This window comes from Callospermophilus lateralis, chromosome 5, assembly GCF_048772815.1.
Source record: "Callospermophilus lateralis isolate mCalLat2 chromosome 5, mCalLat2.hap1, whole genome shotgun sequence".
NCBI classification, from domain to species: Eukaryota; Metazoa; Chordata; class Mammalia; order Rodentia; family Sciuridae; genus Callospermophilus; species Callospermophilus lateralis.
This window is the reverse complement of record NC_135309.1, coordinates 16,108,713-16,133,307: the sequence shown is the minus strand read 5'-3', so window position 1 is coordinate 16,133,307 and position 24,595 is coordinate 16,108,713. Positions and strand designations below refer to the sequence as shown.

General features: G+C 46.1%; 1 protein-coding gene across 1 annotated transcript; it reads left to right on the top strand.

The window, feature by feature from the left end:
- The first annotated feature begins 339 nt into the window (after nt 1-339).
- Nucleotides 340-17,934, top strand: Gabrp (gamma-aminobutyric acid type A receptor subunit pi). Its single transcript, XM_076855675.2, has 9 exons — nt 340-392; nt 826-944; nt 4,730-4,797; nt 5,558-5,775; nt 8,063-8,145; nt 13,656-13,793; nt 14,822-14,974; nt 15,400-15,587; nt 17,632-17,934. The coding sequence occupies exons 1-9, from the start codon at nt 340-342 to the stop codon at nt 17,932-17,934; spliced, it is 1,323 nt and encodes a 440-aa protein (XP_076711790.2).
- The last annotated feature ends 6,661 nt before the right edge of the window (nt 17,935-24,595 follow it).

Below are 24,595 nucleotides of genomic sequence, written 5' to 3'. Positions count from 1 at the left end.
CTCACAAAAATATGCAGACCAGGATATCTGGCTGCATTTCCTGTCTCAGGTGAATCATTGTCTAAATAAAGGCTCAGCCTTTATTTGGGTTTGATTTAAAACAACAATCCTCCAAAATGATGGCAATCCTAGAAGACCCCCCGGGAGCAGGGGCTGCTTAGAAGGCTAGGAGAGAGGGACTGTCAGGAACTGGGAGTCGGGGAACCTCCGTGCCTGTCCAGCCCAGGAAGCGGAAGCCGGCAGGCAGGGGAGCCTTCGGACATCTCCCCTCACCTCACCTGCCTGTCTTCCCCCCAGTGATTCCTACTCGGACCCTGTCTGTGTGGACAGCTCCTCAAGATGAGCTACGGTCTCCAGCTGACCTTCGTGTGCCTGAGCCTCTTGGCTCCAAGGTAAAGTGTGCTGCCCCACTATGGCCTTGGTCTGAACTGTGTTGCCAAGGGTGGGTGGTTGCTGAATTTCCTCCTGCCCTATGGTGAAGCTCACCCTGTTCCTTTCCCCTCCCTCAATCACCAGAACAAGACAACATCCTGCCACCCATTTTCAGTAGAGGACAAGAGTGTCCTCTACTGAACCCTTGAGCTGTTCAGAACACTCTGAGGGTCCCCAAATTATCTTGACAGTTGTTTGATCTAAGCAAGTGGATCATAAAATGGAGACACTAACGCAATCAGCTGAAAATTAAGAGACTTCTCCTTAGAAAAGTCGCTGCCAGTGACTAGACACACCACAGGCGAATTCAAGTTCACGTTGACGCCCATCCGTGTTTACTCACTCATGAACAAGCACCTAGAACAGAGCCCCGCCCCCCCCTTTCTTTTCCAGGATGTGCGTCCAGGGGAACCAGTTCAACATCGAGGTCAGAAGAAGTGACAAGCTCTCCCTGCCTGGCTTTGAGAACCTCACAGCAGGATATAACAAATTTCTCAGGCCCAACTTTGGTGGTAAGGTTATCCTTTGTGACCAGGACAACAGTCCCTGGTGTCCTTCGCCTTCCTGACTTTTCTGTCCCTGCAGAAGCTGTTTATCTGCTTTGAACTGTTCTTCCAATTTGACTTCCCAGGAAAATGCCAATTTTCCTTTCACAGAAAAAAAAAAAAAAAAAAAAGGCTCTCTCCCCTGAGAAGCCCACCCTGATTTCTCCAGGGTCCATCTCTTTTCTTCGCCCCTTGTTTTGAATCATAGCCAAGCGTTGCCCTGTGATACTGTACCTGGCTCAGCTCAGGACAGCAGCCCCTTGAGGAGTCCTGCTTGTACCTCACTCACCCCCACAGAAGCCTCATGCTGGACATACATACAGCAACTTGCCAACTAATATTTGTTGAAAAATGAGGCCAAGGGGTGAGGGTAGCTGACTCTACCTCTTCAGAGCTGGGAAGGCCACCAGGGTGTCCTTGATCCAGAGCTGCCCACTGGAAGAGTCTGGGCCTCTGGGGCTCCTGGAGACAGGCCACCTTGGTATCCTGCCCTGCTCAGGTCACAGGTCAGCCACAGCCCGTGGGAAGCTGGCCTTGGAACAGGTGCTGGTGGACCCCAGAGCACAGCAGGGGCAGCGGCCGATCACAGGCCTCAGGTGGAGGTCCAAGGGGTGCCTGGCCACACAACTAGGATCTGCCAAGGGACCTCGAGAGCTAGCTTCTCAGGCCCTGCTGAGCCCTGATGGGCAGGTGAGCCTGAACACCTTGGTCAGGTCCTCAAACATCTCTCAATGTCTCTCTCCTCCCGAGACTCAAATAACTAAGTCAGGTCACTGTCCTTCTTGTTTCCCTGTCACTGGCCAACAAGATACAGGGTGCTTGGGCAAGGAGGCCGTTCTGAGAACAGGAAGCCTGGGGTGGACCTAGGGGAGTGTAAGGCCCCGTCCCATCTGGGGTGAAAATGGGCTCTGGGGTCCTTGGTCAGAGAGGGAAACACAAGTCCTCTCCCCTCCCCTTTCTGGCTCCCTACTTCTTAAAGGGACCTACACTCACGGGGCAGCCTGGAATCTCTGTAATGTCCGTGCACCCAGCTTCTAGGACCTGAGGCCCTTAAGGGACAAGAGCTGCACAGGACGGTTCAGGAACTGAGCTGGACAGAGCAAAGGGCGGCCAGCAGGCACTGAGGAAGCTGCTGAGGCGGTGCCACTGACCTCTTTCCTAGGAGGAAGCTGCCCTCTGGTGGCACTGCTCACTCCTGTAACTCCAGGGAGAAGGAGCGAGCTCTGGTCCATCGAAAAGCCAGCTGCGGCAAGGCCTGGACCAGACTGTCCAGGAAGAAATCAAACAAACGCTGGGCAGGACTGGAGCGCTCTGTGCCTCCCCCTTTGCATTCCTCAGGGAGGGCAACTAACCCGCCATCCACTTAAAACAGATGCCAAAATCTTCCCAAGCCCAGCCCCACCGAGAGGCCTTGTCCTAGTCTGTCTGTGTTTGGTGCTGCTGGAAAGAAGACCGGAGTGAGTCTGGGTAGTTCATAATGAGCAGAAACTGACTGGCTCCCAGTTCTAGAGGCTGAGAAGTCCAGTTCAGCACCGGGCACTGCCTTCCTGCTGCGTCATCACATGGTGGGGGGCAAGAGTGGGACGATCTTGCTGGTCATGATCGCATCAATCCTACCCTCAAGGGTGGATTAATCACCTGATGCCTAATCACCAGTTAAAGGTCTTGCCCCTTAATACTGTTAAAATGGCAATTTATTTTCAACATGAGTTTGGGAAGTGTGCTGGTCATTTTTCCATCACTGTGACCAAAATACCTGGCAAGAACAACTTAGAGGAAGAAAAGTTTATTTCGAGCCCATGGCTTCAGAGATTCAGTCCATGGTCAGCCGACTCCATCGCTTTGGGCCGAAGGTGAGGCTGACCATCATGGTAGATGGGCATGTTGGAGAAGCACTGCCCCATTCATGGCAGCCAGGAAGCAGGGAGAGAGAGAGAAGAGGGGAAGAGACGGCAGGACACACCCCAGTGACTCACCTGTTCTTGCCACACCCCACCTGCTAACTGTTACCACCCGGTCAGTCCTTTCAAGCTAGAATGGACTGATCACAGCTCTCAGAAGCCAATCACTGCACCTCCAAACATACCTGAATTAACAAAGGAGCTTCTGGGGGAGACCTCATATCCAAATAACAAGAGAGGACAAACCACAGCAGCACTAGTACCTCTATGTGAACTAGCACAGAAAGGTCTAGCAATTTGCTCAAGGTTGCAAGGCTGTTAAGGGACCAGCATGGGATTTCAAACCCTTCTCCCTGACTCCAGGATCCTCTTCTTGATACTGCGCTTTGCTGTCCAGAGAGGCAGGAAGCCACTCTATACCCCGCCCTTTCAGAAAGCACCTTCCAGGGTCTGCCATCAAAGATCTCTCTTTTCCCACCAAGTATTAACACTTAAGTATCTTTCAATTGCATTGGTTCTAAAACTCCATTTCCAAACTCCCACCTCCATTCGATGGCTTGGTTTCCTTAGATTAATAATTAAGCTGCTTTGTCTGATTCCTTCGGATCAGACGGTTTCAAGCTTCTTTTGAATTCCACCTCTCTTCTGCCAGTTAATGCATTGCTACAGTCCCCTGGGGCTCTCCCAGTTATTTATTGCAAGTGAACGCATCTATTAACCTAGCGAGCAAAGGTTCTTTTCTCCTCTCAAATTGGCTAGGATTGGGGAAGAGAGAGGAGGAAAGGGAAATGCCTCTGACGGCAGCTATTATAACATGATGAGCAGGACCCGCAACAGGTAACCATGTCCGAGCACCTTCTGCAGGTGATGGGCAGGCACCTCACATACATTCCCTCTTACCAAAACTCGGCAAAGACACTGCCATACCCCCGACCTCCTTTAACCCTCTCCGTGACCCTAGGATGTCATTAGCATCAGCCCAACTTGCAGGTGACAGCACTGCCGCTCGAGAAGATTCGGTAACTTTTCTCAGATCTCAGAGCTGGGATGTGGTGGAGCTGAGAACTCACATGGCTCAGACTCTGGGGTGTTTTCCCCACATCTGTGGTCTCAGGAGAAGTAGTCTGGCTCGGCCTGGCCTGGCTCCTGAGACAGTGGCTGGGAGCCTGCAGTCTTGGGAGCTATGAACAGTTCTCTCTGGAGTTGGATTCATCTGCCAGCTCTCCAGAATTGAGGCCTAACAGAGTCTGTGCACAGGACAAAGTGCAGAAGGTTCTGGAATTCTAAGTAGTTTAGGGTTCCTGGAGAGTAGAGGAAGAGGAGAAAGGTGTTAGGACATCAGCAGGAGCTGAGCTATGAGGGGGCAAGATGAATGCCATCTGGTGGTAAGTCTAGTTCAACGAGGAGAAGGGAGGACAGTGGTCTCCACCCAGACTACCAAGTCTCTGTCACATTCTACATGATTAGTCCCTTGCAAGCAACACAGGAAAAATCCTCCATCTGAGAAGTAGCAAATGCTTTATCACTATGCCTTTCAAAGTAATGGTGCAATGTCTCATATGTAAGATAACTATGCACTTACACATATTTTTCATGCAAAGAGAGATGCGCTATACACAACAGTTGCTCCTGAGAAGGAGTAAGATAGAAATTAGCCTTGTCATAGTTTAAGATTTTTCAAATTTTTCTAACAAGCAAGTGTTACTTTTGCAATTTTTAATAGTTTTATTTTTCCAATGCACCAATGCAGAGGGTGGCTGTGTAGTCCAAAGGGGGTGAAATGGATAGGTGGGGGAGAAGGACATATTGTGTATTTCTACTAAGTTTTTCTGGATTTTTCTCCATTCTTAGGAGAACCAGTTCAGATAGCACTGACTCTGGACATCGCAAGCATCTCTAGTATTTCTGAGAGTAACATGGTAAGCGCCATTCCCCTCCATTTCACCCAAGGCTCCCTGGCCTCAAGTGTCTTGGGCATGTGCTGTCCAGCTACTCCAAGACAGAAGGGGAGGAAGCACTGCTCTCCTCCACTTGGAATCGCAGAAGCTAGAGAACTAGATCCAGAATCAAGATAGCGGGAAATTGGGAGAACAGGGTTTCTGAGTCTCCGAAAGAAAATGGATTCAAAGGCCAGGAGGAAAGAAACCAGTGAGTGAAGAAGGCACATTTAGTGAGGGATAAAAAATTGTGAAAAAGAATAAAAGTGCCGGGGGAAGCCTGGACATCACACTGCACTTCAGAGATGGGGAGACAGGAAGGCCACCATCTAATGACCGCCTCTGCAGGCCCTCTCATCTAAGAGATCACCTGAAAGACTGGGTCACACTGGGGGAGGTTTGCCAAGAGGTCACTGGGCAGCCAGGGCAATCTCGGAAAACCTAAACGCTTTGCCCACCCAAATCCTTAGCCATTTGATCTTGGGAAATGCAAGCTTTTGGGCCAGGGAAGTCAAGGCCCTGGACCAGGACTCCCTGCTGGTAGGAGAGTCGTCATCTAGAATTAACAGCACAGTGTCTTCTCTCACTGCTGCAGGTGACACACAACTTCTCCACCCAGGTCTGTGCACTTGCTCTAAGTGGAAGTGGGAGGGTAACATATGACCCTCGTGATCTGTTCTGGAGGGTTCCCAGCCCCCCACCCCATTCACTCACCCATCTCCATGCCCTGCTTCCCTCTCAGGACTACACGGCCACCATATACCTCCGACAGCGCTGGACAGACCCGAGGCTGGTGTTTGAAGGCAACAAGAGCTTCACTCTGGACGCCCGCCTGGTGGAGTTCCTCTGGGTGCCTGACACCTACATTGTGGAGTCCAAGAAGTCCTTCCTCCACGAAGTCACTGTGGGAAATAGACTCATCCGCCTCTTCTCCAACGGCACAGTCCTGTATGCGCTCAGGTGAGCTGGCTCTGGGGCTGGGAGGCAAAACAGCTGGAAGAAGACTCAGATGATCTTAGACCGTTCTGCCATGCCCCTGCCCTCCTAGAGCCTTCCCCATAACAGTGGGCCCTCTCTCATCCACTCTGGCTCCTCAGCATCTACAGAGCACCTGCTCTGTGCCAAGCCCTGTGCTGGATGCGAGGGAGCAGAGCTGGACAGCACACAGCCTGTCTTCAAGGACACTGGAAACAGAGGCATCCCTCAGTGCTGGGGCCCAAGGTGGGGAGTAGGTTAGTGGTTTGGGGGTGATGTTAGGAGAGACTCTCACAAGATTCTGGGATGAGTCCTAAAGTATGAAGGAAATGACAAGGGCAGAGAAGTGCATGGGACCCTTCATGGGACTCGGTGGAGGGGGGGGTGGCTCCAGAATGCGGCAGTGCTGGTCTGAGTCATATTTGCACAGAATCAAGGCTCAGTGCCACCAAGCCTCTGTCACCTGCATTCTTGGCTCTCCATGCCCACTCCCCAACTCCTGAGGCCTAAAATTCCTTCCACCCAATCGCTCATGGAGCCTGAGGGCTAGAACAGGAAAGGAGGTCTCTACGTGCTGTAGCGAGGGCTCGTCCTATGCAAACGAGGTACAAGGATCATGCACAGTAGGCCTGGGGGTGGAGGCCAGGACCAAATATCGAAGACACTGATCTTTAATACGGAGTAAGAGTCTCAAGTTATAAAGCAAAGACTGAGCTAGCCATTAACAGGACTTCTGCACACAGCTCAGTTTCCCCGAGTTTTGCAAAGACCAATCCAAACCCTGTTAGGTGCAGGACAGGCTGAGTAAGCTGTCTGCAGGGCATGCCAAACAAAGTTGGCTACAGGATTACCTGGCTTCTCAAACCCTCTGTCTGATTCTTTATCACCTGTTTGCTTCAAGCCCAAACACCCAAGCCCCCGCTCAAGGCTGAGCGCTTCGCCTCCCTGCTCAAGGCTGAACACGTAGCCCGCTGCTCAATGCCGAGCACTTAACCCCCTTGTGTGCCAACAAGGCAGCTTGCAGACTCAGAGATCCCATTAGATTTGGGCTATAAAAACTCCCTCCTGCTGGGCTCCTCTCTCTCTTGTTCTCTCTTGCTATCTCTCTTGCTTTCTCTCTCTTGCTTTCTCTGTCTCTCTCTTGTGTGCGCTTCCCCCATCCCCTTTCTCTTTCTCTCTCTTCTCTGTTGCACTGCTGCAATAAAGATCTCTTGGTTGCTCTGAGTGTTGTGGTCACTTTTCTTTCAACCCCAACTCCTCTTTCAAGAAACCTAACTAGACCTCTCCCTTGACCCCAACTCCAATCGACACTAATGTACCCTTCCCTGTGTCCCCACAGCACATGTGTGCTTATCTGTGTGTCTGTCTGCATGACAGCAGCACAATCAGTTTGGGGTAAGGATTATGAACAGTTGGTAATGGCTTATAGCCTGGCACTAGAGTCATAAAGACTTGGGTACAATCCCTGCTCTGTCCTGGGCAGCTCTGTAGCCATAGGCAAGTTATTGACCCTCTGAGCCTCAGGTTCCTTAGCATCAAAATGAGAATAATAGTATTTCCTACCTCCCAGAGGCTCCAAGGGCTGAACGCACGCAGAGAACTCAGCAAGCACTGGATGAATGATCGTTGTTATTCTGTCTCCCCTTTAGGGGAGCGTGGGATCCTCAAGGTGGGCACTGTGCTGTGGTGACCTCTGCTTCCTAGAGCACCTCTCACTGTGCTTAATAAATAAGGAAGCCAAGTAAAAATATGTGACTCTTGAAAAAAAAGTCCTGTAGATTGAAATCTCCACCACAAAGGCTTCTCTGACACTGAGCTGACCGTCCCTGGGTGTTGAGCCCCGAGAGCCACTGAGCCCGGTACCCTCCACTCCCTCTGCATCCTGATCCCATCAAGAAGCCAGGAGACCAGGGCTCCAGTTCCAACTCTGCCACTCAGAGCCACCTGAGCCTGAGCAAGCCCCGTGATCACTGTCATGACCTTGCACAGGTAGACACATTGAAAAATTGAAAGAAAGACATCTTAAACCAGCCAGCCGTGAGTCTGCTCTGTGATATGCTGGCTAGCTAGCTGGCCTCTGAGAGGCTAGCCTGCCAACTCCCCCACTCTGGACCCAGCTTCTCTTAGTCTCATGAGTGTTGTTGAACATACAAAGAGCACTGGAAACCTCAAAAATTTGGGGGGGGGATGCGTCTCCACGCCACGTGATCTCTGCAGGAGCCCAAGTGAAAGTCCTCGGAACACTCTTCTGAACCCGTTTTTTCTTTCTTAGAATCACAACGACTGTGGCATGCAACATGGACCTGTCCAAGTACCCCATGGACACGCAGACGTGCAAGCTGCAGCTGGAGAGCTGTGAGTGGACACACCCCAGGCCCTTTTCCTGGGTGACCTAGATCTGGAATTCAGTGTCCCCTACCCAGTGACCCTTCTTTTTCTGGTGTTGATTCACAATGGATTTAGTCCTTCTGACTATCCTTCCAAACGGATTTAGGTTCTTCTCAAAGAAAAACCTTCTAACATCACATCTTTTGGGGATTATTATTGTGCATTATTATTATTATTATGCATTATTACCAAAGAGACAAAGGAAGGGAATGCTTTAGTGGGATTCATGGTCTAGACCAGGGGCCCCCAAGCCTCCTCCATGTGCCAACTCAGCCCATCACCTTTTCTGTTAATCAAGGTTAATGGGGAAGCCCTGCCCACTCATTTATGTGTTACCTGTGGCTGCCGTTACACTGGGACAGCAGAGTCGAGTCTTTATGACAGAGACCCAAGGGCCCACAAAGCCACAAATACTGACAGGCTGCCTTGCTGCAGAGCTTCCAAGAGCCTCTAATGAGCTAATTCCAGGTGAAATTCCAAGAAGGAGCAGTAGTATTTCCCAGAATTGTGTAACTACAGAATATGACTCACTTGTTTCATGAGTATCTCTACTTTATAGAGAACATCTTGATAAAAATGGGTCTACACTAACACCTGATAGTTTAACTCTTAACTTTTTATTTATACCATCTATCTGGATACTCATCCTCAAAGTGTCTATGGTGCTGGGTGAGTTCCTCTTGAATCCCCCTTGGCCATGATCTTCACCCCCACGCCCCCACTGTCAGTCTACCAATATTCAATCAACCATGGGTCCCTACAGACCCAATGACAACCTTCTACCAACACCCTTTCCATTTCTCAGCACATAACCCTCTAGTTTCTAGAAAGCCTCAAAAGCTTTCTTTTTTTCTCCTTTTATTTTGTTCTGGTGCAAAAGCACTGTGATCACTAGCAAAACCTCCCTCTTCACTGCAGAGGAAGTAGAGAAGCTAGAGGGAAAGACTCCTGAGAGGAGGTAACCAGTGTGTGTGACCTTGATGTGCTATTGCCCTGGGCCTCCTTGACCAAGAAACTTTTCATACATTCCTGCCACTGGACTAGAAGGTCAACAGGGATTTTGTTCCTGTGGCTCGTTCATGATATAAGCTATATATTTTTTCTGAATGTACCATAAAGTGATTTCAAACAGTAATATGGGAATAATGAAAAGCTTTTAATAACTCCTTCCCAGTTTCTCTAGTGCCCATTTATTATCATTATTTTCCCCAAACTGAGTAACCACATGATGCTTATTTTGGATTCCCCAAATCCTGCCAGAATGTTAAACTGAATTACGACACAGTCGTCACACAGGACTCCAATATTCCTCTGCCAGCTCCTTTCCATTACTTAGGACGAGGGCCACTATTTTTCTTTTCCTCTGTGACCTAAGGAAAATATTTTGACTCTTTCCAATACTTTAGTTCTGCATATTTTCCCACTAAGGTCTCCAGCGAGTCTGGAGTGCTGGTTGAGTTCCACCTGTCAGCCCTCATTTAAATGCCTTTGCTTCTTCCACTCAACGACTAAATGACTTCTGTGCCAGATAGTGAGGTAGATGTTTGCAATACAAAGGTGAAATGATGTGCCAGCCTTCAGTCTGTCCTCTCATGGAGAGCAGGACTTAAAATAATTACAGAGACTAGATGGTGACTATAAGAAGTAATGGCACTGTGGAGCCTGGAGGAGTTAGAGGTGTCCTAGAGGAGATATCACTTGAAATCAGACATGAGGGATCTGTCGAAGCTGGCCCAGGGGACGAGGAGTGGGACACAACGTCTGCCAAGGCACAAGAGCAAGAGGGAACATAGCAGAGGTTAGCAGGGCCAAGTGGGGGCTGACATGGCTCTGGCGGGGCGTGGCCGGGGCATGGCCGGGGCGTGGCCTGCGGGTAGAGTGCTTGCCTAGCACACTCAAGGCCCTGGGTTCTATCCCTAGCCTTGAAAAAAAGGGTCAACATGCAAAGCAATCCGTTAATATTTATCACACAACTGCTTCCAACTTTTAAAAGAATTTACTTGCTTTATGTAAAGTTTAACATAATAATGCCAGCTAAATGGGCATCTAAATTGCAACCTGGGGATTTGCTTAAGATGAGGAATGAAGATTTACTCTTAAGTGATGTGTGTCAAATGAATTCCCTGGCACTGTTAAACAATCTCCATTGTTAATAAGCCACTCTAAAGTGCTCACCAAACTTGTCACCTGCGCGGAAAAGAGTACCACAGATAGGACTTGTTAAGGCAGCTAAGCCTGGCTAGTGGTGTGGAGGGGACTGCGGCTCAGGCTCTGGAGACAAATGGGCCCTCTGTACCTAAGGACACAATGGGCAGCATCAGGAAAGTTCACCCATGGTGAGGTAGAAGCCATTTTTCAAAAGTAGACATTTAATTAAAGACTTAGATTAATTATCTTATTGATTAAATGCATGTAGAATCTTCCTGAAGCAATGCAGTTGTTTGGTAGCAGAATAAAACTTGGAGTTATCAAAAGAGAACTCATCTGAGTTCCACATGGAACAAGTAATTGCCCTCCATGTGTCGTGGCTGGGCTCATCTCAAATCCCAAGAGCAATATTCCGCTGGAAACTTCACGTTCTGTTTGCACAAATACTGTCCCCAGTGAGCAGGGGAAGCTTTCGCTGCATGTTTATTAAGCAGTTATCTGGGTACAGAAACCTCACTCAGGGTTTTTGCTACATGCCATCACCAAAAATGAATTGATACCATCCCACAATTCCCCATAGTCACCCAGGGACAGGTGTGTGTGTGTGTGTGTGTGTGTGTGTGTGTGTGTTAATGTAACAATTGTGCTTTTACTAGTTGCAAAAGCAAAGGGTCCAAGTAGGAAACTGCACTCTTGGTTTTTATAGAATCTTCAGTTCTTTGGGATCCCAACCAATTTGGACAGCTCACTTCAGTGCCAAAGTGAACTTTGGATACTTCCAAAGGAAAGCCCACAGACAATTTTTTACCTGAAAATCTTTAAAGAGCTGGTGCATTATGGAGGAGGAGACCACCCCTACTCGATATCGGTTACCAGAAGCAGATTCTTTTCAAAATATTTGTCCCAGCACTAATTCCATATTTCCTAGCAGCCTTTGAAAATGAAGGCAATGGCTGGGCATGTGGCACACGATGCCTGTAACCCCAGCAGCTTGTATGCTGAGGCAGGAGGAGTGCAAGTTCAAAGCCAGCCTCAGCCACTTAGGCCCTAAGCAACTTAGCAACACCCTATCTCAAAATTAAAAAAAAAAAAATGTGTAAAAAGGCTGGGGACATCACTCAGTGGTTAAACTCCCTTGGACTCAATCCCTGGCACCAAAAAAGAAAAAGAAAAGAAAAGAAAATGAAGGCAATATATTGTGTGCATTGTACAAATATGTTTCAATAAATCCCATCACTATGTGCAACTGTAATGCACCAATAAAAATGTGGGGAAAATAAAGGCGATATATTTTTGTGTTTAAGATCATAGGTACTGGAATCCCTGAACTTTTCCCATCCCTAGCCATTTGTCTTTGGGTAAGGAAACTCTTTGGACCTCAGTTTACTTATCAGCGAAGTGGGAAAGTAATAGTGTCTGGCTCAGTGAGTTGGTTTTCAATAGATTATATATATATATATATGTTGTTGTTGGACACAACACCTTTATTTTATTTATTTATTTTTTATGGTGCTGATATTGAACCCAGCACCTCGCATGTGCTAGGCGAGTGCTCTATCTCTGAGCCACAACCCCAGCCACTTCAACAGGTTTATAACGGTATAATTTACATACCCTAAAGTTTACAGGTGTTAAGTGTAGAATTCCACAGTTTTAGTAAAATTACCAAGTTGTGTAACCATTGTCATATCGCATTCCCCCGACCCCACAGAGTTCCCTTGGCTTATCTGCAATCACCCCTCCTTCCACCACCAGCTCCCAGGCACCATGAATCTACTTTCTGTCTGTATGAATTTGTCTTTTCTGAATATTTCATGTAAGTGGAAACCAATATAATGTATGCTCTTTTGCATTTTTTTTTCCACTTAGCAGAACAGTTTTGAGGTTCATAGGCGTCACAGTGTATTATTAGCACTTCATTCTTTTTCATTGCCAGGTAACGTTCCTTCGTATGGAGATGTACGTGTATACATATCACAGTTAATTTATTTATTCATCAGTCGACAAACATTTGGCTATTGTGGGTAATGCTGCTCTGAACAGTTGTGTGCTAGTGTTTGTATAAATAAGATTTTATTTCTCTTGACCAGATACCTTGGTGTGAAATATGGGTCAAATGGTAAAATTTTCAAGAAACTGCCAAACCTTTTTCCAAAGTGGTTATACCATTTTACATTCCCACCAGTGCAGTTCCAATTTCTCTATGTCCTCACTTTGTTATCTGTCTTTTTTATTGTAGTTACTCTAATGAGCGTGAAGTAGCATCTTATTGTGGTTTTGATTTGCATTTTCCTAATGACCTATAATGTTGGGTATTTTTTGTGTGCTTATTAATCATTCAGATATATTTCCAAAGAGATATTTTGAGGATTAAATGAGATGATAATGTTGTAAGGCACTTAGTAATGTTTACTAAATTAAATGACATCTTATAATTACCATCATTATCATCCAAGGGCTTTGAGATGAAACTTTCCTAAAGTTCAATGCAAGCTTTATTTCTTGCTTGCTTTGTTATCAGGAGAAAGTTAGGCAACCCCTCTGAATCTGAGAGCTTTTATGTATAAATTGGGCAAAACATTATAGCTCCTTAATTCTGAGACAGAATACTTATTAATACATAATACTTATTGAAGAAACACAGAAATGACTACAAGTTTGTGAGAACATTAGAGACCAAGTGGGTCCAGGATTACAATTATTGGCTAAGTTAATAAAACGGCTTTGAGATTATCAATCTCACATGTTGACAAGCATCACTGAAGTGGCTGGCTGCAGGATTCTTGTTTCAGTTTTCGCATTTCCACCAATTTGATATGAAAGACCAGTTCTGAAGTCTCTGAAGACCCATGGGCACTTACTTAGACTGCCCTGGGAAGCAGTGCAGCACAGGCCTCTGGGTGTTGATGGGTATGGTATTTCAGTGAGGAAGGAGGCCGCTGCTTATTGGGGATTGGAGCCAGGGGCCCTCGGCCACTGAGCTACATCCTCAGCCCTTTTTATTTTTCATTTTGAGACACAGTCTTGCTAAGTTGCATAGGGCCTTGCTAAGTTGCTGAGGCTGGCCTCTGAAGGAGGCCATATCTAAGGCTCATCATCCAGGTTTAGACCCTGCTTACCAAATAAGACCAGTTCTCAAAGGATGGTGCATGGTCCTAGTAGCTGACGTCACTCTGAGCAGGCACTGCTGTGGCACGTGAGAGGTCTTGCCTGGAATCATCCTTGGGCCCACTACCATCAGGATGGAGTACAAACTGTTTCCGTGTCAGCATTTTCCAGACCAGTTCCATCGGTGCCCTTGCACTGACCAGGGCTCTGTTTATTGGCAGGGGGCTATGATGGAAATGACGTGGAGTTCACCTGGCTGAGAGGGAACGATTCCGTGCGAGGGCTGGAAAACCTGCGACTTGCTCAGTATACCATACAACGCTACTTCACCTTAGTCACCAGGTCCCAGCAGGAGACAGGTAACTCGTACAAAATAAAAATAACCAAACAGAAGTGGCGGGTTGCACTCTGAGTCAGAAGTCTCCTCTCTTCTCCTCTTCACTCCTTCAGGGTCCAGAAACTCTTCAGAGGGCCAGAAGGGGTAGAGGGCAGAAGGTCTGCACCTATTCCTTGCACAGGACTGAAACGGATTTTCTCAAAGACGGGGTTTGATTATGAGCGTCTGCTACTTTCTCATCACTTGCTCATTAGCTAATTTATGGTATAATTTTAAATCCAGGATTTACCTTGGGGTGGCAGGAACTTGAGCTGTCCCCTCAGCTCTCCTGTTTTCTCCCTACTCTAGTCTGAGCCAGACTTCTGTTCCCGGGGCACAGCCTCTCCACCCTTCCCCAGCCCAGCCCCAGCCACTGCTGCCCTGTCGGCTGCAATGACCTTTCCTTCAAGAAGCACCTGCTTCTCCAACCCGCGGCACATGCTGTAGGCCCCAAGGCCCTCTCTCCTGCTCAGAATTCCATCAGCAATAGCGCTGATTGCTCGTGTCCCCCACGTCTAGGGTGTGATAGTTTCCTAAAGTACAGTAAATCCAGGATACCTCTGAAACATCAAAAATCAAATGCTATTGAATGGGTCTATTAGGTCTACCCAGTGGGAATCTTGAGAAATGGACAGTCTCAGGTAACCTTGAGGAGGTGCTTATCCAACAACTACTTTGTAAGCATAGAACTGAAAGATGCAGGGTTTGTGTGCTGGGGGCTCACAGTCTAGTGAGGAGATGTCAAGGACACTGGTGGTCACAACAGTGTAGGAGTCAGATGACGGAGAAAAGCCCAAGCGGAACTTGCAATGCACAGTGCCAGCAGCCCTGGGAGTCCCACTCCATGCAAAAATACCCAGGTGTTGTGGGGACCATGGCAGTTCGACATGAGCCAGGCTTTGGTGAATAACAGGGGGCTTCATGTGAATATGGTTCAGTCAACCGTCCCGTGGGGACTCTGCCCCGCCATGTGAGCAGACACGATTTCTTGTCTCTTATTGACCCTGTCAGGAAATTACACCCGGTTGGTCTTGCAATTTGAGCTGCGGAGGAATGTCCTGTACTTCATTCTGGAAACCTATGTTCCCTCCACTTTCCTGGTGGTGCTGTCCTGGGTTTCATTTTGGATCTCCCTGGATTCTGTCCCTGCAAGAACCTGCATCGGTAAGTTTCTAAGAACTGGGTCACCGCGTCCATTTTTCCCCTTCCGTCACTGTCCTCATTGGTATTCCCAGGGCAATCCAACAGCTGGCTTCTTGAGAGTCTTTTACAGAAGGAGACAGAGACTACTTTAGAAGCAGTGCAATTTTAAATTTGTTAAAGTGACAGATGAGGGGAAATTGTGATCAGGTGGTCCTCTGTCGGTGATGTTGTGGAAGGAAATGGTTTAGCAAACCACATTGCTCATTTCTGTGCAAAATGGGCAAATTAACCCAGGTCCACAAGGTCACAGGTTTTTCAGAAGGAGATATGCTCCATTTCTGAGTCCTGTCCTTGCCTGGCTGACCCCTGAGTGGAGACCCTCCGCTAGGTAACAGAGGAAAGTCCACTGGCCGCCATCTTGGAAACATTTTCTGCTCTTTTCCCAGGAGTGACCACTGTATTATCAATGACCACACTGATGATCGGGTCCCGCACGTCTCTTCCCAACACCAACTGCTTCATCAAAGCCATCGACGTGTACCTGGGGATCTGCTTTAGCTTTGTGTTTGGGGCCTTGGTGGAGTACGCTATTGCTCACTACAGCTCCCTGCAGCAGATGGAAGCCAAGGACAGGGTAAGAATCCTGAGGCCCCTGTGGGTGCTCTGTCACTTTGCCATGGGCTGCCCTATAGAGGTGAGCTGGTTCTAGTGTCTGTCACCCAGTGACTTGCTTGGTTCCAGTAAGTCCCATCCTTCTAATGTGGGCACATCTGGAAGTCATGGGGCCCCTTGAAAAAGGCCATCCCTTTTACCAAATGCAATGAGATATCAGGACATTTAATTCCAGCAGAAAATGATTCTCATCCATAAGCAACATACAATTACAAGAACAGGAAACCATGAAAAATCTAATTTCCAACCACACTTGATCAGTTGTTTACAAGTTCCAGGTTAATATGTAGGTACTATTTAATTCTTTTGTTGCATTCTTACATTTTCAAATTATACAAGTAGTGGTTTATGGAAAAATTAAATTGAGACAAAGTTCTTGATTAGCACATTTTTCTGCTAATTGGAAAAGATTGTTATTTTTTATTTATTTTTTTTATTTAGCAGCGGAACATCAGGGTCCAGTTATCTGAAAAATAACGATGATTATTATTATTAAGTACTTACACGCACCAGATCCAAACCTTCTGGAAATATCATATCATTTTAAATGCTCCTAACCACCAACAAGGTTCTTATCTCCATTTTTCAGTTGTGGAATCTGAGGGACGAGAAGGTTTATCTCAGGGACACAGAGAGTAAGAGGTAGAGGGGGGATTTCCACCTAGATCTGGGCCTTCTAAGCCTGGCCCTGTCCCTCTGTCCTGCTGGCCGTGGGCATTGGGCCTTGCTCTTGGCTATACTCTTTACACCCCCTAGGAACCCTTGGGTCATTTGGAAGCCAAATTGAATCGATCCTACCATCTTTTAATAGGCCAATAGGAATAAGAAAGAAAATAGTAGGATCCAATTCAGAAGACGTACCTGCCTTTGGCAATGGGCCAGACTGCGCTAGGTCCAACAGTGGGCAGATGAGGCATCATCAGAAGGGGCAGAAGGGGCTCCCCTTGTGTCCTGCTGTTGCCAGCAGCACTCCACAAAGCCACATTGTCCAAGTGACACAGGCAAAGAAGTCTACGCACTGAGCCAGCCAAAGAAGAATGTGGGTTTCATTCATTCTGCTCCCTGCAGGCTCCCTGAAGGGACAGGAAAGGGGTCTAATTACCCCCCAAGTGTCTAGTTTTCTAGATTGGTAAAAGGGGGGTTGGAATGTGACTGAGATCCTCCACCAAAGCACCAGATGCTCTTATTTTCCTGAGTGTGTAATAATAGATGCGCTATTGAGTACTTGCTGTATACTAAACACCTATCAACAGCTTTTAGTCCACCCAACAACCCAGTGAAATAGTACCATTATTGTCCTTATTTTACTATAGAGAAACCTGCCAGAGAGGCAAGGTGACTCATCCAGGACCCTACTCCTAATAAATAGCCTGTCCCCAAATCCAAACCACATTCTGTCTGACTGCATTACATTTCCCGGCAGCCTGGCCACGCTCACCTGCTACAGAACACCAACCCCCTGCAACTGCAAGGGGAGCATCAAAGTTTCCATTTTTGTGTGGCATAGACCTCAGGACACGGCTGATTTCTATTATCTCCCATAACCACTAATTCCTTCTCCCTGGAAAATAATAGAATTTCACCAAATACTTGCTAGATACATCACATGATTTATTCCACTTAATCTCCCCATCAGCTCCCACGGTAGCTATTTATATCATGACCCATTTTGCAGGCAAGTAAATGAAGTCTAAGAGGATTAAGGTGACTAGATGTCCACAAGAGTAGGAGGCTGAGTGGGATCTAAACCCAGGTCTGCTGACTTTACAGCCTGCGCAGCTGGTATCTGGCACTCTGCCTTGTGGATCTAGGGAGGGTGATGGTTGTTCGTCATGCAGGCTGGGGACCCACAGGTAGGTGCCCACAAACAGGACAGCAGGGCTGCAAGTCTCTGTTAAACCTAATTACTCAACACTTAGGCCTCTAAACTTCTCATTAGTTCTACTGTCCACTTATTTCTTTGCTGAACCAAGTCTTCCAAGCTAACGGCATGGTTTGTGAACTAGGGGACGGCGAAGGAGGTGGAAGAAGTCAACATCACTAACATCATCAACAGCTCCCTCTCCAGCTTTAAGCGGAAGATCAGCTTTGCCACCATTGAAATCTCGGGTGACAATGTTGACTACAGCAACATGACAATGAAAACCAGCGACAAGTTCAAGTTCGTCTTCCGAGAAAAGATGGGCAGGATTGTGGATTATTTCACAATTCAAAACCCCAGCAATGTTGATCGATATTCCAAACTACTGTTCCCTTTGGTTTTTATGCTAGCCAATGTTTTCTACTGGGCATACTACCTGTACTTCTGAGACGGCCTTAACTTTGTGTTTGCCGTAGGTCTCCAGCAGAACAAGGTCATGATGTCAACGGAATTCTAGGCCAAACGTGCTCTCTAGCACAGTGGTGCCAAAAGTGGCTAACATGACACTTATTTCTGTTCAAACGATGAGTTCTCAGCTGTTAGAAATTCTAAGTTGTGTCGCAGTCCAAACATTACAGGTTTTGTAATGGAAACATCTTTCACTTTTATGAAGGACAGCCCCATGGAGCCCAGGGCTGACCGTGTACCCAGTGGCTCCCTGGTCTGAATTTACCTCATATCCCATGAGAAGAAGATGGTCGCATATATCAAGTAACCCTCAAGTGTTGGGGGTTGTTTCTGAATTAACCATGCAAACTATGTACTAAACCTCTGTGGTGCTTATAAAATACATTGATGCCTATTTAGGGAGTAACGTTTTCAAGTTTTTGATTAAAATGAAATGTGGGCTTATGTCAATTCACTGGTAGTCACTGCCCTAACTCAAGAGTAGAGTGAGTTTTTAATAATGATGTAATGTTTAGCATTATAGCAGAATCGTTTCCGAATTCTAATAAGTCCTCTCATTGAAAAATCAGATGTTAAGCGAATAGAAAGTTAGTGGATCAATAATATAAAATATAAATGCCTTGTTTCTGAAAGATCATGGATTCCCCAGACTAGAAGACTTTGGGTCTTCATTCCCCCATTTTATGTGTCTTACCGTTTTACTCTCAGTGCACATCGGTCCCAAACACTGCAGAAGCCCTTTTCCTACATCAGGGATGGAAATGGAAGCATTTTCTAAACTCATTTGAGGAGTCTTAACATGGACTCTTGCCATGAAGACTTGCAGAATCACCGTTACTCACATCCTGGCGAGGCAGTAAAGTACCAGGTGGACCCAGTCAGAGCGCCCTCTGGTGTTCTATCACTTTTGATAGCAACAGTGAGCACTACTTTGCCAGAGGCAGATTCCTGCATCCTTCCAAGAGGAGCGTCCATCCCTGGGTTCCAATGACCAGGAATGATGCCTATTAGATAACAAGCCGCGTTACCCAGGTGCAAGCAGCTTAGCTCAAGTAGACTTGGCCTTGCTCAGATCCCTGATCCTTTTAATTGTCCTACTTTGAGTGGCTTACCCTGAAGTAGCAGGAGGATGCTGGCCCTGGGCCCTGAATGTTCTCAATCACCGCAGGACATCTTCCAGAACCTATGTGCAGGCTGCAGGTGAGCTGTCTTCTCCATGTCCAGCTGACCTCACCCTCACACCAGGGCCTCGGCCTCTGCTCCTCAGCCAGGCCAGCCCACCACACCTAAGTAGCGCTTGCAGGTGTGCCAGGTGAAGCCTCCCATTGTTTTAGAGGACATCGCCTTCTTCAGTTCTTTAGCTTCGTTTTCTAACAAATGCACAGCTTTTCCTTCCTTTCAGAAACCCACTGCGGCTCTAGAAAACCGTTTCTCTTCCTCCACTTCCTGTACCCCTGAGAGCTCACTCCTTTTGCCATTAAGACACTACCCACAGTTCATTTTCTAGGGGTCTGATCACCTGAACCTTTAACAAAATGTTTCTAATGGGTGGAGGGTGGGGTGAAAGAGGTGGAGGGTGGTTGACTGGTTCTATCTATCATATTTGTGACATTTTTTTTTAAAAAAAAAGGTTTAAAAATAATTCTGCTCCAAAGCCCCATTTAAGCTATGATATAAGAACAACTGTAAATATGTGAAATAAATACACCATATTGACTACCCACCAGATCAAGTGGTCCTCTACGGAATGTGCTCTAAGGTCCCACTCTAAGGTCTCAGAAGTACATGGTAGTGGAAAATCAGGGGCCCGCCTATTCCACCCTCGTGATCCTCCTGCCTAGACAGCACACAGATACACCTCTCTATCTATCTATCTGTCTATCTATCTATCTATCTATCTCAATTATTTCCTACACAGGAAATGGTAAGCTCTGCTGACACACCAGGTGTTTTTCTTTGATGTCACAGCACAGTGACACTTGGATTGCTGTTAAACCTGTGGGCCTGGCAATGCTGAAAGGTCCAACCCTCAAAAAATACCACAGATTCTCTTTTAAGCCTTCTTTATTATTTGGCAATTCTCTTATGTTTGCGTTGAATGATAGTTTGGCTTGAGAATATGCCTTAGGTTTTTGTATCACTCTGTGCTTACATAGTTCTCAGTAAAAGTTCTTAATTTTCTAGATCTGTCCACATATACTATCCTTCCAGAGCACTTTGTACAAAGTATTTATTTCTTGGGTGAAAATATTAAGACTCATCAAATTTTCAAGGACATGAAACTAGGTGAGGTCAGGAATATTCTAAGTCACAAAAATGAACATTTTCATTACCCTGATATTGAGAATAGCAAAAGTCTCAACATAGGTTGTTGGATAGACAAAGGAAGGCATTTACTAACAAGTAAATGACAGCAGGTTGGTTTCAAATGAAAGTGAGGGAGAAATGGAAAATGACCATAATGGAAAAGAGCCTGAGATTACAGTAGACCACAAGCTGATGATGAACAGGCAACTCGGGAAGAGTTAACTATAAAAGGAAAGCTCTGTGTGGGCTTTCTGGGCCAGGCAATCGTAGTGGCCTGCAGGTATTGGTGATTGGCATCCAGGATGGAGACGAGATCCTTCCTCAATGATGTGCACCATTTTACAATATGCAGAGCAGCTCGGTCTTGCTTCTGGCCCACAGTGGCTCACCTGTCCACAACACGTTCACTGCCAAAGAGTCTTGCTTCTTAAAACATTCACATTTTTAAAAAATTGACTCAAAAAGCAGGTAATTATACTTAATACAGGATCAAGGTAATTTACATGTTATACCCATGACTTAAAAATTTTTCAGTATTTGTTTCACCTATTTTTAGTTTTAATACATATTAAATTACATATAATTGCCAACATTTTTGTAAAGAATTTAGGTATATAAGAGAGTACGTTTGTGTTAAAAATCAGAAAATCCAATTTTGGCCCACACTTTTAAGAAGAATGTAAAGAAACAGAAAAGAGAGAGAAATGGAAGAAATGATTAAACTCATGGAAAACAAGTACGATAAGAAGGAGCTTTTGCACCTTGACAAAAATGTCTGAGTCTGACTGTCATTGTTAGGTTAAAGAAGGGTTTTGTACAAGGGACATGCTGTCCCACTAATCATCTGAATCAGTGAACTGAATATAAGCAAATAGGCATAGATGAACTTGAGGTAGAATATTGTTGCTTAGAGAGAAGGAAATGTGCAAGTTGAATAAAGAAATACTCAGATTCTTTGCCAGGAAGTTTCCCATGGGAATAAAGAGTTGGCTCTCCCTGTTGATCTTGCCATCCTCCTGCCTCAGAGGAGTTGCCTCTATGCCACCAGGTAATCCTGGAAGGCTGTAGATGCAGGAGATGCCGGTGTCTACAGAAAAATCAAAGCATCCTACAAAGTATTGCTAACATAAAAGCAAATGCCTGGTTGCCCAAGATGTTGAATTTTAACATCATTGTTTCTTTTGGGGGAACTCAAAGTGGAGTCATGGAACTTGCAGCTTTGAGTGACTTGGATGTGCTGCAGGCCTTGACCATCTCATCCCACTTATAGTCATGCCTTTCCAGAGATTAGAGGAAAAGCAATTCCATTTGGAAAACTGGAAAAGGGAACAGGACACACAAGTGAATGAGTGTCTCCAGGTTCATCTAGTTGTGGTCTTTGAGGACATGAAACAAGCAAACCATCTATTCTTTTTTATGTGGAGCCCAGTCACCAAAATGTCTCAGAGAGGTGGATGGTCCACATCCCAAGTTCACGGCCCGCTTCTTCATTAAGGACAAGTGAGTTTGCTGATGAAGATCCTCGAGGAATGGAGTTTCATATTTCTCCACCTGAATCTCCATTTTCATCCAGAGGTTTTTCTTCTTACCCACTACAGAAACTTGGCTAACATTCTTTGACTCGAGTTACCTTTTACCTCTTTTCTATATAACTATTCAGGAAAAGAAAAGATAATGCAGGAGGTCCGAGACTCCTATCCTTAGCCTGTTTTCAAGGCTGGTCCCTGGCCAGCATCAGGGAACTTGGATTTGGGGAGCATTCCCTAGTAGGTTAGAGTGGCTTCGTGTGTCCGAATTGCTTGGGTGAACAGGGTGGTTTATGCTGCACACCTGATTTCTCCAGGGAGTCTGGAGTTTGGGTACATGATAGGCAGGGGGTGCCAAGGTGATGGGGCCTCGATGACCATCTTGGGCACTGAGTCTCCAGTGAGCTTCTTGGCCTATCACAATTCAATGCTGGAGGAATTAAGCAGTTCCTGGGGGACCGCACGAGAGGACTCTTGGAAGCCTATGCCTGGTCTCCTTGGAGCCTCTCTCCCCAGGCTCATTTTCCCTTCACTACTTTTATTTTCGATCACTCTGTTGTAAGAAATCATCCCCCGACACTTGACAAAGCTGAGTTCTTGAGTCCTGCTAGTGAAGCTTTCAACCCGGGGATGTTCCCAGGGACTGGGACACACGTGCTTTAGAGCCGTGGTTCCCCAGCTTGGCTGGTCAGAAGACTCACTGGTGCAGCTTTGTAGGCAAAAGCTCCCAGAGGCTCCCCAAGACCTGTGGACTCGGGTCCTGTATTTTTCAAAGCTCTCCAGAAGTTTCTGCTAGGAAGCCAGATGGGAGACCACATACCAAATACCTTGGTAGAAAAGAAGCCTCATGAAATGATGTTTTCAGCGGGAAAAGATAATACAGTATGTCTGCCACATGGAAGAAAAGAATCCAATTGAATATGATTATTGAATATGAATAATGTATAGAGCAGACAGAAAGCAAAATTTTTCCTTTGTCTCATTGAATCTTCCATGTTAGTGCCGAGACGGAACAGGAAAATGCCTATTTCTGATACGGGCTGCAACATGACAAAAGGCATCGGGTGATAAATGTGGGATTGGAGAGTGAGGCAGAGTCTGGGCGGCAGCAGCTCTTCCAGTGTCTGAGATGCTAAACCTCAACAGTCAGGCCAACAGACTGAAACCTCTCAGAAGCAAACAAAAAATCAGATTCCCCGAAACCAGAGTTCTGCTGCTGCAGGCAGGGGGTGGGGTGGGGGGTTACAGCTGGCTTGAACCATGCTTCCTAGGTCCCAGGTTCAACTCCAGCATCTCAGTAAGACCGCTCAAAACAACAAAGGGAAGGGCTTGGCTTGAGACTGAGTGACTTTCTCATTCTTACAACTTCTTTCCAACCGACCCACCAATTTATTCTGCATCTGAACCAAAGTCGAAAGGCTTTTGAATCTAGATTGCAGTGTGCATGTTACCTCGGGGGGCAAGACACTTGTTTAGTTTCCAAATATTAGAAATCTTAAAGCTAGCTTTTAAGGTGAACCCTTTGATGGACAAATTTAACAAACAAATCAATGTGGATGAAATACAGAAATGCGGCGTGACTGATGGATTCAGAGTGGGTGGGTTTCCAGGAGAGATTTCTTTTGAGAGGAAGTAGGCAAATACATCCCTGATGGATTTTGCTTTTTCCATAACAAGTTATTGAACCAATTCACCAAAATATGTCTTGAAGAATCAAAAAGCTCTCATTCATAAATCAAATCCTATCTATGGAACAAAACAAAGGGAATGGGAGAGGATGACAGTAGAAAGTGATAAACACAAATATCACCAATAAAAGTTAGACGCAGAAGCCATGGCATTTGAAGCCACAAACCTTAGGATGCAATAATAAAGTGAATTTTCAGAATGTAAAGAAGTCCCTGGAGAAATTACCCATTTAAAAGAATATGAGATGTACCTTTTCTGGGTTTGTATATTGCTCCCATCCTAACAAAACATTCTAATCCATTTCACAGTGGGATTCAAAGGCAAATTCTCAACAAGGGAAATAGAACTTTGTTTTTTATCTACTCCTACAGTAATTTAATATAATTTATCAAGTTATTTCTTTTCCACAAAGAACTCAGTTGCATACCCTTTCACGCTTATCCCAAAAGACTAATCCAGTTTAATTTAGTGGAGGAGCCCAGAAATGAGAGTCGGGAGACCTGGATTGTGCCATTAACTTAATCTCTATTTGCCTAAGTTTCCTAATATGTCAGATGGAACAAAAATATTTGTGTTTCCTACCTCACAGGTTTGTGGTAGGGCTGAAAATGAGATTATAAAAAATAAAGTATTTCGGAAATATTTGATGTAAGTCACACAAACGCATCCTGATTAGTTTGATACATGATTATACCTATATTACATGTCCCTAGAAAATGAGAAGTGGGAGGTAGCTAGGACAGTAGGAAATCCAACCAGCTCATGTGACATATTGGTAGACAAGGGTCAGAGGCATCACAAGGTGAAACTCAGGGCACATGCAGCACTAGAAGCCCTATCCCAGGCCAGCACATTCTTCGCCGATCCTGTCACCTCCCCAGATGGTGCCACACGGGAAGCTGGTGCTCTGCCCCTGCAGAAGCAACAAGATGACAGCGTCTCAAAAGAACAGAAGGCCATGATCCCACGGAGATTTAACAGCATTACCTGCGTCCTCGGTGACCTTGCTCAATCTGCCAGGACTGTGTTATCCCCAGAAATGTAAGCCAGAGGTATCGCTGGAATCTTTGCTAGATCATTCTTCCTCCAAAAGGCCTTTTAAAGTCACTTTTAGCCTAG

Excerpts from the sequence above, each read along its gene's own strand:
- Gabrp (XM_076855675.2), top strand. The coding sequence starts at position 340 with ATGAGCTACGGTCTCCAGCTGACCTTCGTGTGCCTGAGCCTCTTGGCT. Across the intron at positions 8,146-13,655 it reads CAAGCTGCAGCTGGAGAGCT|GGGGCTATGATGGAAATGAC; the intron begins GTGAGTGGACAC and ends GTTTATTGGCAG. Across the intron at positions 15,588-17,631 it reads AGATGGAAGCCAAGGACAGG|GGGACGGCGAAGGAGGTGGA; the intron begins GTAAGAATCCTG and ends TTTGTGAACTAG.